The sequence below is a fragment of the Plectropomus leopardus genome, chromosome 12, assembly GCF_008729295.1.
Source record: "Plectropomus leopardus isolate mb chromosome 12, YSFRI_Pleo_2.0, whole genome shotgun sequence".
In the NCBI taxonomy this organism is placed as follows: Eukaryota; Metazoa; Chordata; class Actinopteri; order Perciformes; family Serranidae; genus Plectropomus; species Plectropomus leopardus.
The window spans coordinates 12,661,479-12,680,328 of NC_056474.1; the positions used below are offsets into that span (position 1 = coordinate 12,661,479).

The 18,850-nt window shown below is 42.5% G+C and overlaps 1 protein-coding gene across 5 annotated transcripts in view; it reads left to right on the top strand.

Annotated features, from left to right (window-relative positions):
* The first annotated feature begins 2,652 nt into the window (after window positions 1-2,652).
* The window catches only part of LOC121951040 (zinc finger protein 521-like), a 106,851-nt gene continuing 90,653 nt past the window's right edge, over window positions 2,653-18,850 (top strand). For 2 of the 5 annotated variants that reach the window (XM_042497215.1, XM_042497217.1), the window contains exons 1-3: window positions 2,949-3,477; window positions 10,361-10,417; window positions 18,618-18,818. In XM_042497215.1, coding sequence (XP_042353149.1) covers window positions 3,438-3,477; window positions 10,361-10,417; window positions 18,618-18,818 — 298 coding nt within the window. In that variant the 5' untranslated portion in view covers window positions 2,949-3,437. Of the gene's footprint in view, window positions 2,784-2,948; window positions 3,478-10,360; window positions 10,418-18,617; window positions 18,819-18,850 lie in introns of those variants that run through there. The other 3 variants (XM_042497218.1, XM_042497219.1, XM_042497216.1) reach the window with 3 other exon arrangements.

Below are 18,850 nucleotides of genomic sequence, written 5' to 3' on the forward strand. Positions count from 1 at the left end.
GAGACACTTCATTGGGATTAAAACTTTCTCCGAGTTTTAAAGTTTGGTTACTAGTTTTTTTTCTTTTGGACAATGTGCAGTCGGAGCCAAATGGACAGAGGGTGAGCGGGCCACAGGTCAGGAAAAACTGCTGAAGGGTCCCGCCACCCGAGGGCCGCGGATTCCACAGGGGAACATTTCATCCTGCTGAGAGGCAGAGTGAAATCTCTGATGCTGCGGCACACACACTTGCCGTGGCGTCTCAATGTCTAACTAAAAGCTACGGGTGGTGAAAAAAATCTCCACATAACTGCTCAGTTTTACTACAAATGCTGTGGTAAGGAGCTGAGGTGATCTGAAAACAGACTGTGCCTTTGCGCGTTTGATAGAATATCAAAGGCTTGTAGTCTGCGTGTAGCATTTTTGAAGGACGAAACAATTACAGAGAGGATTAATTAACGACTAAATATTAAGATGCACCATGTTTGCAAATTAATTTTGCAGTATCATATAGGTGAATGCTGGATACAATATTTCCTGGCTGGCATCGTTTTTATGACAAACATGTCACATTTTTTTATTTATCTTTGTTTGATTCCCTTTTCCCTCACGCTCAGAGGTGAGACTTGAAACAAAAACATTTTTGTTGATTTTCATTGTGCCTATTTGCTCCCCAAAAATTTATATTTGATTCTCCTTTCCATATTTATAAAGTTATCCCTGAGGGACAAGCCGTGTCAGACAGTTTTTTGGAGCATCATGAGCAACATTTCCTCACATGAGGTTTCTTCCACTTGAAGAGAAAAAAAAACAACTTCTGAGCAAGAGTGTACTGTAACTTAGAGACTGAACTGTGCAAGCACTGAGTCAAGTCAAGCCTTTTCCCAGTTACTTTGTCACTAATGAAAGTAGCAAAGAGCCCTGGAGGACTGAAGAGCACTGTTTGTTTGTGTTTGAGAGCATCCGAGAGGTACGAGGAGGGGGAGGCAAGGTGGTAAAACTTTGGGAGAGCCGCCTGACAGAGCGCCGAGACAGAGAGGGAGAACTTTGGAGCATTGTTAAGATTGAAGTTTTAAGGCAGCTGAGACCCTCCTGACAGATTCCAAGCACCTACAAATAGATGTTTCATATGTGTGTGTTTACCAACTTTACTGTAGTTTGCGAGGGCTTTGAATTTACCAAAGCACATCACGTCAATCTGTGTCATACTTTGTGTTATTGATCTTTTCGTGCACATTTTATGGCAGCGCGTGGGTAGGGAAATTATTTGAAAAAGCAAAGGGCGCAGATAAAATTACGAGATTCCAAATTGAGCAAACAGAATGAAAAGCCTCAACATCATATGTAGGTCATTTATTATGTTTAAGTCTCTGATCTGCCACTGATCAGGGACTAAAGAAGCAAAATAACAAGGCCTACTTGAAATAAGAATCTAATAATGACTGTCAGCTAATAGATATGTCTCCTCTGTAGCTCTGAATTTTCTTACATTTATTACTTTGTGCCACTGTAGGTGATTACCTCAGATGTCTATAACAGTATATGGCCTCATTATGAACTCCAAAGTAAAAAGGTGGGAATACCCTATAGAATAAGAGCAGCCTTATTATGTACTCACATCATTAACTTTTATAGTTTTGGTTAACTTTTATGGGGAATTTTCTTTAACAAAGTTAAATTCCGTCTCAGTAAAGGCTATCAAAGGTTGTTGTTAATTTTCTTCTTCTACACCAGCTTGTATTTGGGAGTTGCCCTATCGACTGTTTCTCTCCTTTCCCCATAGGCGTGCGGCGAAGAACATCGGTCTCCTCTTCCATTTGTCTCCATGAATCAGCCAGAGTGGAAATGCATTGGAAGTGGGAAAAGCAGTAGCGTGACTGTGATTTTTAGATGGGGCCCCTGGCAGAGGCTACCTCCAGGCTGCGGAGGGGCAGAGTGCAGAGTGAGAAGCCCACTGCAGGACTTCGCTCTGGATCTCATTTTCACATAGCAGGGGTAGCATGAGGCCTGGATATCCTTGTGCAGGTGAGGGTGTATTCCAATGCACCATTGTGTGTGTGTGAGAGAGACAGAAAGAGCGTGTGTGATGTTTTTTAAGACAAATAATCCATCTAATTAAATTGAAAGTTTGCAGTCGGACTGCATTTTGCTGATAATTAAAATGGTTGGAATTACAAAATAAGACAATATAAAGATTCTATAATAATATAAAAGGGGGGATGCTACATTGTTTGACTGAAAATAAATATAATTTTTTTAATCTGATATTTCTTCTTTTTTTTCAAATAATTAAGAGGACAGAGAATCTAATTTACAGTGAACAATCATAATGCAAAAAAACTCTCATCTGTAAATAAACAGATCGTCCCCCAAATTCTATGCGTGCCATTACATGTCATATATGTCAACAGTCACACAGAAAATGTATCTCTGCTTAACCATTTCTACCAGAAGGGGGACCAGTCCGTCTGCCGTAGACGGAGAGTGGCCGACGGCGAGCTGAGGCAGAGGAGACGCCAGGGTGAGCAAGCCGACTTTGGGTTTAGAGTTCGACTCCGGATCCGGGGACCAGCAGATCCAGCATTCCGCATCTTGCCATGATCCCTAGGATTTTAATCATGCCTCTCTGTCTGTGTGTGAGTGCAGGCAGGCTGACAATGATTTCCTCAGTGATTACGTACAGAGCGAGTCCCTGCGGGGTAGGGGCCCCCTCTGGAGCCATCCTGATGGCTTTGGGGGCCTTGCTTCCATTTTCCATTATTATGTGGACTACCGGAGCGACAGCGCAGTCCAAGACCTTGCAGGTTTGTGATGAGGAGGGAGCTTCCATCTTCTCTCTGCTTCTTCATCCTCTTTTAAGAGCAATTTAGACGTAGACTTAGATCAGATTCCCGAACCTAATTCATGATTAGCTGACTGGAGTGAGAAAAGGAAGAGTCTATAATAGTTTTGATGCTGTTAGGTGGATATGAAGTGAAAAGTGTTATTATCATTTTTTCCTCCTTTTTTTTTTTGGTTTTGTTGCATTTTTTTGCACTCTCACAGGAGGCGTTTTGCTGATGTCTTTCTCACGCGGATGCATTTGAGATGAGATGCGAAAAGCAAATATTCCGCTTTTATTTCTTAACGAACATGATGCCTTCACGCGTGTGTGTTTTCCCGGAGAATGGAAGCGCATGACGGGGATTACTATATTCTCACACTTTTCCCGATACCCTGCTCAACTATATAGAGTCGCCTATACCGATCGGGGGTAATTGGATTTTATAACATCCACCTACTCATCACAAAATAACAGCAAACTCGTGTTTAGACCGCGCGGCAACGGGGGCTAAGTTGCATCTTTCTGTAATGCTAGAGCCGCGATTTCGGTTAGTGAAATTTAGAGACCTTTAGACTATCCCGTCTTGCACAAATTGTCAGACAGAAACTGAGCAACTTCAGCGTTTTTCTATAGGATGTCGCGCCGCAAGCAAGCTAAACCAAGATCACTGAAAGGTAAGTGACAAGCCTATGTTTGGTGGCTCTCAGAACATTTTTTTATTTTGACAAGTCTAGACGAGCATGAACTGAACTTATCGCTCACTGAAATGTAACTGTCTTTTTTTTTTTTTTTTTTTTACGCATTACGAAGTGTTCTTCCTGTTATGTTGCGCATGAAATCGGCTTCATTTACGCACTTGGCATCGGGGAAAAGCTGGTCGGCTATAGTTCAGACTGTAATGTAGTGATAGTTAAAGTGCAAGGGCAGGGCATGGATAATTTAGAGAGCAACAGTGCAGCCCGACGCTGGTAAAACATCTGGATGTGTTGAAGACGCTCCTGGTCGGAACTTAAGCCGTCTGATGGAATGGGGTGCAGAGTCACGTGACCCTCCCCCCTGTCTGAGAAACTAAGGAGGAAACATTTTATATGTTGGGGAAAGGGAGGGCTGTGATGTGTGTGTGCATACATGTGTGTGCACAAAAGAGAAATTAAGAGGTAGTGTTGAGTGCTAATTGGATATTAAAAAGTTGTAAACATCTGGATTTATCAGGCAATGCTTGAAAACATCAGAACTTTTAGGATGTTTTTATACCACATAAAATCTCAGCACTGCATGCCAAGATACACACAGCAGACAATGAGTGTGATTTTTGTAGTTTTTCTTTTTTTTTAGTACTTTTTTGTAGGTTTTGAAACAGTTAGACCGGTGGTAATTCGAGCGTGCATTTGTGTCTGAGTGTACGTGTGTGATCGAGGGGGGAGGGAGAGAGAAATAGAGACAGAGCAACATGCATGAACACACTGACACACACACACTCATATTCACACACTACTTTTCTCTGTAGCATTTTGGCTGGGGGAGCTGCTGGGTTTTTGGAGGTTGAGCTCCAGTTCATCTGGCAGGCATTGTATTTTGCTCAGCAAATAATTGTCCACAATTTCACATTCCCAGCTTGTGGTCTGTGGACCCCTTTCTGTCTCCCCTTTCGTTCTCGGAAGTCTTCATCTCAAAGGAAGATTACATGGTCTGCGGTAGTACATTCATGCAGCCACCATTTTAAATCAATACCCAGGAGAGGGGGGAAATGTGAGTGCATGCACATCTTAAAAATTGTCACATTCTGTTTCCAGACCTGCACTGCTCTTTTCACAGTAAACAGCTCTATACATAGATTCCCTATTTTCTCAGACCAGATTGGCATTGACTGCTTTTTTCTTTAGTTGGTGTGACAATTGCTATTCTCAAAAGACACATCACTTATATATAATCGTCTCCTGTGAGCATGCCTACATGCTACAAGTGTGTGTGTGTGTGTGTGTGTGTGTGTGTGTGTGTGAGAGAGAATTGAGAAGAACATCTGTCAAGATTTGTGTATGTCTATGTGTGCAAGAGAGAGGGGTAGAGAGTGAGCAAATCAGTATGCAAATGAAGTCAGAGTGATGACATTGTTTGTTTTGTTATTGTCAGTAAAATTTAAATTGGAAAAATGTGGCGCACAAAACATCCCCGACTTTTATGTCCTCGTACCGACTGCTGAAGCGGAGCAGAAATGCAGATACGTCATAGATATTTCCCTGTTTTGGATCAGACCCAAGGAAGGCCAGGCAGATGTTATTTATTGTTCTTTGTCTATCTCTTTCCTCTGGGACAGACATACACTTATACAGATGTCCACAATAACTTTCCTTGTCATTTTTTAAAATAGTTGCTTGACACTGTATTCTCCATTATTGTTTTGCAGGAGACAGGAATTGTATTTTTATTTGTGGACTTTTTTTTTTAAAATTATTTGGTTAACGCAAAAGTGGCACCACATTTTTCATGTGTGTCCTCATGTGCATGCATGTGCGTGAGCCTGTGTCTGCTCGTACTGTATGTGTTCACGAATAAGAGTTCAGGTTACACTTTTATAGGTTGTCTTCTGCCGACTTGAGGCAGTGGTCAATGTGTTTTTTTTTTTTTTGTGCAGAAAGAACACTTTGTTCTGCGGAAAGGAAAATAAACAGAGGTGCCGATGGAACCTGGAGGCAGAGAGCGGGCATCATGTGCGGCGATTTAGGGGCTGTTATGGATAGCATGGACATGGAGTGTACGTAGAGGAGATGAGAAAATAATGCTGTGACAGTTGGCACTCTTTTTTCCCCCTGTGTGCCCCCAGCACACCCACTTCCTCAGTATTGGCTGCTTGTGGGAGTCAGAGGTTATGTTTTTGGTCCCATCGAGGAAAAGGGCAACATTACAAGTCCCGTTTCAATTAAGTCTGAGAGACAGATCCGGCTACGTTATTGCTTGGGGGAATAAATGGCACAGGACAAGACCATACATCATTCGCTTATATGCAAACACTTCACCCCAGCCACTGACATTTACTCAATCCAGAGCCTTCTACATTTCTCAACTGTAGGCACATTGTAATTTTGTTTTGATGTGCAGAGGCTTTGGGTCAGCACATTGCCTCAGTCAGTGGTGAGCAGCGAGGAAGGAGGATCTCACTCCCAAATCCTGCATGTAGCGTGTGATGACTGCCACGTTGCCTGTCCTACAGCACTTCCTGAATAATGTGAGGCTGGCTTGATATTTTCATTTGGAGCACAAATGACAAGTCTCAAGCCTGATGTGTTTATTGGCTGAGGAAGGAAGTTTTCCAGGTCTGTCATTCGCATATATAAATATATTTTCTGCTCCATTTACTTTAAGTAGAGAGGTTGTCATGAAATCAGCGCCGTGTCATGTACACCTTTAATATTTGATGTTTTTGAGGAGCTGAAATTTGTCGCCACACGAGTGAATTCGGGTAGTTTTGCCTGGCTGTACACGAAAGGAAATATTATTTTACACTAAATATAAATGGCATCAAACAGCGTGATTATAGAATCTGTGAAGGACGTTTTTAAAATAAAGTTAATATAAGTTAAAATTAAAACTAAAGACTTAAAGTTGTGTTTATTTGTTTATTTCCCTTCATGTCAGGGAATAAAATTTAAATTTGACCCATTAAGAAAAACTAATATAGATGTGCTTTTTTTAAAATCCACAATTGTCATTTTCTTTTATGAAGAAACTTGACGGTCTCCGTTATGTCCAGAGATTTATAACCACTCCCCCTTTCACTCCTCATAATCATAGGCCTTTATAACTAAAAAGTGATGACACCTTTAAGCTCAAGTATTTTTGTCACAAGAACCACTCAAAAGCTCATGTGACTCTTTATATTAAATACACACTGTGATCAGTTTGTTTCATGTTAAATGTAATAAAGGCCTCCTCTTAATTGGAACAATTAAAAACGTACAACATCCCGCTCTATTTTTTTCTCCCTCCTTTTAAAATGTCTGTTAACAGTTGCGTCATTCTTAGTTTATAGGAAGCTGCAGTATTCCAGTCTGTTCACAATTAATGATCTGTGGCATAACACCCATTAACACTTTTCTAATGTGACACAAAAATATGGTTAGTATTATCATTAAGGAAATTATGATGGAGCCGTGGAAAAATCCCATTAGCACGGCTGTCAGTGCTCTTGACATGCGGCTCAGTGTGTTGGACTGGGTGTCGCGGGAGCTGGCCGATATCTCTTCTTATTCCATGGCATGTGTCTCTCCTGTTGTCATGGGTTGTCTGCCACATGGAGAAGGAGTTCTGATTCAGAGACAATGATTGATTTCCACCGCTGCTGCAAATGAAATGATACGTTGCTGGGCTTATTTGCATCTGTCTCATTCCCCCTGTATGAATAGCATTAATATTTTTTTTTTACATTTAGGAGCAGAATTTGCAATAATTGCATGAGGAGATTATTGATTCATGACACTTTTTTTATTGCTGCTGCTGTTTCTTTTTTTGCTCCTATGATTTGCTTACAGTACATGGCAATATGTAAAGGATTACAAATATTATGCAATGTGATTAACATGCTCCTCTATTGCAAATTATTTATGACACTAATCACCAGTTCAAATAATGCTCATTAAGAAAGTTATTCATGTGCAGTGTGTGTCCTCCTCCCTCCCTTCCCCAGCCCTAATTGAGGAGGGTTGACCTCTTGACCCGAGCTAAATTGAGTTGTAGTCCCTGTGGCGAGCGTCTCCTTCCCGGTCAGTCAGGGCGGATTACACAGCCATTGTGTTCGGCACTGTATCGTCCAAGCTGGCTGTAACCAAGCAGATGAGTCACGCATATCCAGGAACACACTCAGGGCTCTTTTTTTTCTATGTGTGTGAAGTGCTGCGAGATACACACACACACACACACACACACACACACACGCACACACACACATACACACAATACGTGGCAAATAAAAGCACAAAAATGTACAGTAATTATACACACATGTTGGCGTGCATGTACGCGCTCTTCACTCTATTCTCTTACACAGCAGGATTTCATTTGATGGATTAGGAAAGGTCCAAGCTGCTGAGAGTTTGTCATGTTTTGCTTATTCATGTCTATTAAATCATTAGTTTTACGCAGGTGTGGTGGGCTGTGCATGTGGTGATCAGTCTGTTTGTTGTTTTTTTTTTTTTTTTTAATTTTGTATTTTTTCGCTTCCTGTTTTGCTTTGGGAAATTAATTCGCCCCTAAAAAGGAAATGTCCTGTCTTGGGGATTGTCACTCTCAACATAATGACAGTTAGTCGGCGTTCATTTTTTGTGTGTGGCCAGTGTGTTAATTAGTGGCCTTTAATGCTGTGCCACTTGTTGTGGGATTATGTCTTTTCCTGCTCCGCGTTTTGAAAATCAAAGGAGCAGTGCTGAAATGGTCCCATGTGTGTTTGGTATTGTATCAACAAAACCTAACAGCATGATTACAGTTTGTCACTGACTGAGTGATACACTGTACCTTGTCAAACATTAATTAACTGATAGCGGTGATGCATTAACAAGAACGTGGACTGGAGCTTTATTCAGCTGCAGTTATTGTCATTATGAAGCGATCACCAGTTTTTAATTAAAACTGTCCAGCTATTTGGATTTGCACTGATTGTTGATCAAATGTCCAGCCTGTATGAAACATCACAGGAGCCTGCCCTTACTTGACAGCTCACCCTCTATGATCGCTCCTGGCTAGCTATTAATTATCTAGAAGACAGGTGCAAATGAGAAAAGAATTTGCAGCGCGATGGAGGTTGTTTACTTTAAATGACAAAACTTTTAATAAGTTCACAGTGGTGACAAATCATCGCCAACTGCCGTAATGTTTAAGTTCTTATGGCATTGTGAAATAGAATTTTCTGCCTGAACTCCCTCATCTCACCAACAGGGACGGTAATCAAAACAAAAACTCCAGCTCCCACCACCAATCTCTGATAGAACCATGGGGGATTTATTAGGACCCCCATCTCTAGCCCATTTAAATGATCCTAGATGCAAGGCGCTCAACAGTGCTGGAGAAACTCATTAAACTCTCAGGGCGTCAGTCACTAAGGCCTCCTTTAACAGGACAAGGTTTCTGTGTTGGCTGATGCAGTCCTCTTAGGCGGCTCCGTGGGATACACCTCCATGGTGTCCAACTATGTCTATTCCATCACTTTTAATTGATTTTGCTAATTAATTGCCAGGCCCATTTGTTTAGCATATTTTCTGCGTACATCAGTTATAATTGTTACTAGGGGAAATATTACCCATTCTAGTATTTTGAGTGAATTGTGGCATTTTTTCCCACAAAGGTTATTTTGAATAAAAGCTCCTCATAGGAATTACTTTGGAATTCAATTTTGGCCGGACAAGGCCTGACAGCGAAACATAGTTGCTCTGTCGTTTGCCATCTTCATAAGAAACAGCTCGACACTTTCCTCTTCATTTTTCACTGAGGTTTGACACCCTGCTTGACACTGACTCTTGCTCCCCTGAGGGAAAGGCTTCTGCCACCATAGGATCCTGCCTTAATTATGCAAAGTACAGGATATTTTGTGCGATTTTAAAAGTGCGCCAGTTTCTGCTTTGGCAGTCACTGCCACACTCCCCTACTGGGAGGTCCTGTCAGACTCCCCCTTCCTCTTTGCCCAGGAAAATGAAAGGCTAGAAAGAAAAGACATAATGGAGAATGCATTTCAACTGCAGGGGTGGAACGCAGAGGCGTAAGAAGTCCTCAGTGAGACCCTCATTTTACATGGAACAGGTGGGAGACTCTTTTGTTCTCTTCCCGCTGTTAAAATCCATTTCATTTTTTGTACTTGACATGCCACAAGGAACTCTCACCAGTTCCAAAAAGGCTCCAGTGTAAAAGGTTCCTACCTTTTACTAAACAGAAGTCGTGTTTTTCAAGGCCATGCTGTTGTCAAAAAGTCAAAAGCGGTTTAGTTGCCATGCGCCTAATGAGCGGATTTTAGCGCCGATCAAGCTGTCACTGTTTTGTCAGCCACCCTGTTAAAGAGCAAAAGCACTTTGCCGCTGCTTTGGTTGTCATGATACGTAATGCAAATATATATTTTACGAATGTATGTTTTCTTTGCGTTTGGTTAGGTTTGGATCAAAGCTCCGTATTTATGCTGGAATCCTCTTTTTGATACCCGTCTAATTTAGCTAACCGAGGCACTATACAACCCTCTTACTAATGCAGTCATCAAGGTGTTTTTTTACTTGGTCACTGTTGATGTTGGGAGGACGTTTCATGGGAGACGTTCATAATTCATCACGTCATTACCCAGTCCAATATGTTATTTACGTGGGTGGCTGTTTGCCTTGTTGCCAAACCTCATACATATGAAAGGCTTGTGTGGATTCCCAAACCACAGGTTGAGCTGTCGAAAGCTGTTGAAATCTCTTGGAGTTTCCATACAGAAAATCTCAATAGTAAATAATAAAAAAGAAGGAAATCTCAATGTGTCTAACTTGTTTTTCACTGTTAACTGTTTCTTTCCCTCTTTTTCTCCCCCTTCTCTTTTTCTGGCAGTAGAAGACAATGTGACAGAGGACCAGCACAGTCCTGGGCAGACTGCCATTCCAAGCGGTAATGCTCCATTTCATATTTCATCATTTTCGGCTGGAAAGTGGATCATGTGTCTGTGTGTGTGTGTGTGTGTGTGTGTCTGCAAAATCTTTGTTGGGTTCAGAATGATATAAAGTATGCATTTCCTGTTTTTGAGGTTTTCAGAACTGCATGGTTGCATGTTTGTAGGAACCAGAAGGGCAGAGCGGTGTCTTCATTGTTTGTGTGTTTGTGTGCATGCAGACATGCAGGTGTGCTTATAGCTGTCCTTGTGTTTCTGTGTGTTCCTGCCGTTTTTTTTTTGTTTTTTTTTACACTCTTTGTTTCCCAACCCCTCTGTATGATGTAGAATAGAGCTACCCAGATGAATGTGTCCTGTCTCCACGCGTGCCATTCACAGTGGCCCTCCAGGAACAGAGCGGTAATTCAGGTCAGGCTAGCAGAAAGCCCCCTATGAATGAAGCCTGCTCCTGATGCGCCACACTGTATATTTTCATTTCATTTGTCTCTGGTAAAGGTTAAGTCTCAGGCGTGGTTATTTTAAACCCGATATGGATGGTTTTGCCCAGCAGGCTGGGGACCCTGGGTACTCCTAGGCTGCCACATTAGTCCAGCATTTACCCATAGCTTTCTGAGTGCTCCTGTGCAAAATACAGTAGCATGGTAGGTCTGGGCTTTTCTCAGGTACTTAAGACCAGATTTCAGGGCGAAATGCAGTGGACACATCCCCTTCAATATTTAGAACATGCGCATTTGCCCCCACAAATAAAAGTATTAAAAAAATAGCATAGCACTCTTATTTAGACGGGATTAAAGACACTTGCAGCATAAATCAATGCAGAAAATGCACAAATTATTGCAAAAATAAATCGCCAAAATTCAGGAAATTGATTGTTTGATGCTCAAAATTTTCTTGCCATCATATGTGGCCTTATTTGTCTACCTACGCTTTAACATTTAGCAGGTATTTAGAGGTAGATTTGACATTCTTCAGTTGATGGCAAACCGGATATAATTTTAGTGTATGAGAGCAGAACAGTAAAATTTAGTGAGGACAGCAGAGAATATCAGCAACAGTAACAGTAAAATGGTACAAAACATAAACTTTTTGCTGCAATTTACAGCTGGATGTTTCATAGCTCTATCACACAAGGAGAAAACACGGGTGTACTGGACAATTACTGGACAGTACTAGAATAATAACATGAAACATTAAACAATTGTACTTAATGTAATTTATTTCCGTCTTTGTAAACAATGCAGCATCACCATCGCAAAATATTGACATGCGTGTTTCATTTGCTATTCAATCAGACTGTGTTTGTTTTCCTGTGCCATCTTGAAGGTGTTGTCCATCTTTCGTCTGCCTGATTCCATGTGATTGCAGCTATACATCCTATAGTTTCTGACCTTTATGCATCATCCCTTTCATGTGTTTCCGATTGACCCTTTAGTGCGTAATTGATCAGATATGCCTGTAAACATTTTTGTTCATCTCTGGAAAAAAAAGCAGATCTTGAGCTCAGCTGAGTTAATGTTTATCGATAGGTTATTGGTGGGTGATTCTGTGGAAAGAAACTGCCTCCTTAGCCCCTCTAACCCCAGCTCAAGGGATGAAGGACTGGGCATAAAAGGCAGACTTGCCTCGGAGACCTCCTGTCATCCAGAGCCAAAGTAGAGCTAATGAGTGTGCCTGATTACAACGACCCCCTCAGACACACGAATCTCCCCTCTCCCCATCCCTCCACCACCTCTATCTCCAGAGTGAGGGGAGACAGCCGCCACATGATCGATGTCTGCCTGTGGAGAAATCAGGAGGGCGCACAAATTAATTTCTCACTTTCCTCATTTGACTTCGTCTGACTGATTTATTTTTTAACCCCCTCTCAGGATGCAGCTTGACGAATGGTCAATGAGGAAAGTGTTGTTTGTGGTGGTAAACTTTTAAGATGCTGGCTGATTTCTCTTGCTATTTGCCGATTTGTCTCCCCCAACTTTTAGAATGTTTTCACCGCTGCTTAATCGTAATTCATCCTTACGGTTAAACCGCTGCCCGAACAAGCCCCTTTTTAACATCAAATTGAAAAGCAGTGGAAAGGCTTACCTGCTTTTCATGCATTTGCCACTTTGACAGACACGGCCACAATAGCCATTACACTCCTGACAAGCCGAGGGCTTTATCAGGCGTGGTGTCAAGATCTGCCTCATAAGTAGACCCCCAGTTGTGCTCTTCTGTGACTCTGCAAGTGTTCTGCAGGCCCTGCATCCTGTTTCTCATTCATGTTTGATATGTAGCAAAGGCAAAGGAGAAATGCTAACAAAAGAGGCCCTCTAAAAGATAGACAGTATTATGCATAGTATAGAGGGGCAGGAACAGTGTGATATCTGAGATTTAATGAGGCAGTGCGCTTTTTTACCCAGAGAGTGTCGAGCAGGCTTAAGATCTGCAGCTTGGCTTTACCACTGCGCTGCCTGTGTGTAATTATAACCACATGCTCCGTGCTTTTTCTTCTCTCTTATATATACATCCCTTTCTTTTTTTTCTCCTTTCTTTTCTTTTTCGCTCTCGGCTATGTCAGATCGAGGCTGTTTTTTTGGAAGAGGGTGTCAGCTTTGTCAAAGCGGAGTGGACTGAGGCAAATAGAAGTGTTCTAGAGATCTGAAGGGGCGTCTGGGTGGCAAGGTGCCGTAGCGTAGAGTAGTGCAGCGTAGTGGTGCGGCGTCTGAGACTCGGGCTCTGGCTGAGGTTGAGGCTGCCCACAGATCAATGTACTGCAGGGCTCGCTACAGCGGGAAGAGGAAAGGACTCTTTCACTCTACCACTTCAGAAAATCATATTCTCTATTATTCATTTCCTTTGATGTTTTACTGCACTAATGGCATAGCAAGGCGCTCCGTTCAATATTATCACTCCCTGTGAGAGAGCAAGTGAGACAGTGTGAGAGAGAGAAAGAGAGCATTTGGTGCGTTCAAATGTTGTTTCTCATTCAACCGCTTTGATTTCCATTCTTCTTTGTGTGCTCATATCTTTTGGGGGGATTTTAATGGTGGCTGATACCGTCTGTACACCTGTGATTATATGTGCCGCTTCATTCATGTAGCGATCTCGGTGTTGTCGTCATTGTTTGTAATTGTTTAGCACCTTTTCTCGCTCCGTGCCGCTCTTATCTTTATCTCAGCATGCGTCATAAAATTTTCATAAGTATACTGCATGTTTTTTTGTAACGTATAACAAGGTGTGAAACATTTGTCTGTTAACTTTGAGCTTGTAATGAGTTTAGCCTTTTAAGAGAAACAGCTTTCGACAAACACCTCTGCTAATCTTTCAGATTTCAAATGCGCCAAAATATTAAACAGCAATTAGTGTTTAATATGAATCAGGGGGGCCTGAAGCTGATGACTCAAATTGTGTGCACCGACCATATGAACACAGCCCCCCATGCCATGCAAATTCTTGAGGATCGTTAACAATCTGGCAAGTGTCAAGTGCACAGCCGCGTCGTCGGATCATGACATTCTTTAATGATGGGGGATCAGTGGATGTGACGGTCTAAGTGGAGAGCCCCAAATCCCATCCACACAGAGGAGGATACACTCGGAGGCACACGTGGCATTAGAATGTAGTGTGACCTATATATGGCGGGTGCTCGGCAAAAGTTTTAGATTTTTAAATAATGAGGTGCCGGCAACCGTGTGAAGGTTATTCAATCTTAATGTCCTCCTATTTCTGACAGCCTCCCTCACTCTGATAAAGGAGCGCGCTCACCTTTGATCAGGCCCGCCGACATGTGTCGACAGAAGCTGCTCGCTGGTTAAAATAAATTCTTAATTCGAACTTGGGGGTGGGTGGTTGTAGGGTGGGTTTGCTGGGGAGGGGGCATCATAGGATCAGGATCTCTGGGAAATGATAGGGAAACGAGGAGATGGGTGAGCGTGTAATGATGTTTTCGACACCAAGGTCTTTTCGTTGCACAAAGAAAGACTCAGGCTAAGCCCTGTTGGAGCTAGACATACCATATCTACAGGCAAGTAACAACATAGCCCTCAGTGATTTGACGCTTTTTCGCGCTCAGTGTTTTGGGGCTTGATTTGAATGCATTGCAGTTTTAAACACTGACATCCATCACATGTTGCATTTCAAAAAATGGCTCAGTACCCAACAACAACTTTTCTTTCTCTTTTCCTTGTCTAGGCACTCAATATTTTTCTTAATCTTTAAGCTTAGGGTTAGACATAAGATCTCCAGCGAGGTTAAGGGCACTGTTTATGGTGAGAGTTAACTTTTTAGAGTTCAGGCTTTGCAGCTTGGCCAGACTCTTCACTTTTTATCTTTTGAGTATTCTTGTACGTTCATGCCCTTCCTCCTCTCCCCACGGTCAGTGTCTCCACCTTTCTCAGTGTGTGGGCCAGACAGTGGGGGGACGAGGCTTCCCTGCTAGGGACCACAGGTCCCCAGTGGGGCTGATGGAGCAGAGAAGAGAATATCAATTAAAAGGTTATAAATATTTAAGAGCAGAAATATTCAATAATATAAGGGTGGGGGGTCCAGGGGACTCTTTAACTCACAAGATGAAAGTTGTGGCATGATAAATGTCACAAGGCACCATAAGAGACATGAGTGTGTATGATGGATGGACTCGGACTCAGGTGGCTATTACATGGTTGTAAAGATGTCAATCACCATTTAGATATCCGCGTTATATCAGTGTAACGCAAGCTTTAGTGCCACAAAGATTAAAAATTCATCCTTAAAAAACAGATCTTCATCATATTCCCCTCATGAATAGTTTCTCATTCTGAGCTACAATCATCTTGCTTCGAGCTGACCTTATCAGAATATGGATCAGCGGTCAATGTAGCTTCCCTCTTCTCCTTACCTGCCGCACCAACATTGTCCAGCTGATTAAGAAAATTAACAAAAGTATCAGGGATGATGAAAAATTCTCAATATGCCACACATCTTCCCCCCCATATTCCACATGTGATTGTCAGCCATTCCAAGCATGTGGGTATTGATCTGCTGTCCAGCCTGTAGAGACTGGTAGAAGAGGATGTCCTGATCTGATGGATTACTGTATGAGGCCCAGAGGCACAGAAACCTCAGTATTGACGTGGCTCTTTAATCCCAGGGTTGGACGTGACCTTGCCGTGTCAAGCACCCCCCAACTCCCCCTCCCCTGCTCACGCTCCCCCAAGCGCCACCCCCAAATGTGTAGTAGTTTACACTTCCAGCGCCGCATCACAGCAGTGCACCGGAGGTCACTCGGCTCGACCGAGAGCGCTGACCCAGCTCGGATTCACTGGAACTTGGAGCTGAAACTTGTCACACAAAAACAAGCGAGCGAAACTTACACATGCATAAAGCTCTTTGGGCTTAAAGGAATAGTTCACCCACAAAATGACCATTTGTATATCAAGAGCTCATGTAGTGTTACCTTGAATTCGTTAGGAAACTTTTTTTTCTAGCATCCATCTAATATTCAATCGTATGCTCGGTGCCTTGTAAACACATGCATTTTTGCGAAGACTTAACAATTTAAAACATAATTTATCTATGCTGTATTGGAGTCTATGCTGCAGACTCTAATACTTACTATTTTCTGTGAAAATGAATGTTTTAAAAATTATGAGCCTACGTCGGGATAAATTAGGCTTGGATAATACTGCATGGGTTGTGTGAGGGTTTGTAAACGGATGTTTTGATAAAGTTTTGCTGTTGTTCAAGGTGGTCCCCAATAAGTCAATTAATATGTTTGTTGTTTTCTGTGGAGGCATGCAAGAAAAACAATGTTTTCTTTACAAGTTCAATGTAACACAGCATGACTAACTGATTTACAAATGGTGGGTAACATATTCCTCAAAATCTCATAAATGTTCCTGTTTCTCTGAAATATTTTAATTCCATTTGGTTGTTATGGTAGATCTTTTACCCTTAAAACAATATACAGGGTTCCCAAGGTCATGGAAAACCTGGAAAAGTCATGGAATAAGTAAGATGCATTGAAAGTTTTGGAAACGTCATGGAATTTGTTGTGCGTAATGTTGTTGTTACAGTAATATTCCTTGGATAACCTCCCACATAATGTAACAAAATGGCGTTTTTTTCTGTAGCTCTTGATGTAGCATTGCTCTAATATGCGTCTATATCTCACAAAGTTTTGTTTACCATCACGGACGTTTTCTCTGCGCGTTTCGTCTCTCCCTTTATGTATGCCAGCTAGGTAAAACTATATTTGAATAGATTTTAAATCTGATATGTTTGAAAAAGGCTGTGCAATTAGGGCAAGAAAAAAAAAACATATTTTATGAGTCCTTTAAAAGTCATGGAAAAGTTTTGAAATTTTGTCCAGAAAACATGTGTGGGAACCCTTATTATAAGAGTATCAGCCTTACACTACCATCAGAATAAAACACATCTACATTCTGCACTGAAAAATGCATTTTTATTGCCGATAAACTATAAAAAGCTTAAATATAGCCATCAGTTGTTTTCTCTGACAGGACTGAGCTGGAGTATTAGAGAAATGAATGATTAATAAAGGCCGCTGGAAAGTCTTTACCTCCTCCACAGGCACCCTGTAAAAAAAGACATGAAGTGTTCACATTTCAGTGCATATTGTGGATTCTGTGTCTGTGTCTGCGGATGAATCATTAGTCTATATTGTGTGGCTTTTGGCCCCAGTCAGAAGTGTTTCCCCCCAGAGCAAGAAAGGCCTGCATCTGTGAGGATTGGGTTGGGATTTTCATTTTCTTGAAACACCTTCTGTTCTGTTCTGCATGGTCCCACCGGGGACCACAGTGCTGATATTTTTAGAGGGCATGTTCCGAGAGCCTCAGTCGCCAAGAGGGAAGGACAATGGAGGGTGTGATGTTACATCAATACTTGGCGCAAGTGGGGGAAAGGAAAAATCCTGGGTGGCCTTGATGAGTTCTGGAACGCCTTTCCTCAAGGAATTTCACAGTTTGAGAGCACCCTACACAAGACTTAAAATGGCTGCCTATGTGTACAGACACACGGTATATGAACACCCACACCTACACGCATCGGTGCCACACACGCCTTTGTCCTCGGGCACTGTTAACTGTGTGCTAGGTGGAAAAAAAAGACTTCCTCCTAACGTTCCCCTCTGGAGTTTCAGGACAAGCTGAGGAACACTTGCATCAGTAGGGCTTAAAATGGCTGCCAGTGGAGTGCAAGGGCTCTTCTACCCTTACAGAGCCTTAACCAGGGTGACATGATTGTTTGATTGTGAGTATGGCTTTTTAATCAGTCTTATTGTGAAGTGTAATGGTCACAGCAGGGGAGAAAGAGGGCTGCAGGCCATGCTGCCTATTTATAAGATGCTGCTGTTGCAAGCCAGATTTACTGTTCTTCTGAGTGAAGATGTTTATGGTGTGAGGTTTGATTTGTCGTCCAAATATTTTAGCATCACGTGAAGAACTTCAGATTAGGCCAGTATCTTGAAAGATGATCCGTAGTCCTGGTTCAGTCAGTCGCCCACCCCTGGCGCTGCTGCAGCACAAAGCCAACAAGAGACAAAACTGCAGATGGATTGGAGAATATTGATGTGTGCGACCCGCGGCTGCCTGCGAGCAAGGCTGAATAATTTAGGGAAGTGTGTCGTGACGACAGCCTAACACACACCAATCTCGGGTTTTGTGTGTCTTACTGTGCTGCTCTCCATACATCCACAGTTCTGGCCTGGATGTCTGGATAATATGGCAAGGTCTGTCTCCTTTGATAGACGCTGACTGATGCAATTCAGCACTCGCTGGCGGAATTTCATATTTCTTTTGGTCGAGCCAAAACTGCAATCCAGGATTTATTAACTACACATATTCCCATCAGTCTAGTTTCATATACTGAAGTTTTGCTTGGGTGAAGCAGGGCAAACACAACGTAAAACCATTTCTAATAACAGAGGTGTGTGTGTGCGCATGTGTGTATTAGATTTGTGTGTGTGCGAGTGTCGTGCCACCTTGTCTGTGTGCGCCTGTATATCTCTCACCCTCACCTGCCCAACAGTTCTGTTATGGCATGAGTGGTTGAGTTACAGAGGCCCAAATTGAACCTGCATTTTTATTACAGCTTTTATTATTGTTTTTATTAAATCCAGAGTCTAGAAATCCATTTTATTGTCACCCAGAGGAAGCTGTAGTACCTCACTGTGTGGGTCACCCCTCTGACTATGTGGTGCTGTCATTTCCTGTGGCTCGGCAGATCCAGAGTGCGCCCTCGAGAGGGTGGCGGAGGATGGTGAGACCGGGCGTCTGAGGAAGAGGCTGCTCTCTCCAGAGGAAGGAGAGGAGGGAGAGGAGGAGGACGAGGAGCCTGCGCTGCACAGCTGCGACAGCTGCCGGCAGGTGTTCGAGTCGCTGAGCGATCTCACCGAACACAAGATTAATCAATGCCAGCTGACAGGTAAACAACGTTCAGCCCACCGAGCCTCCCCT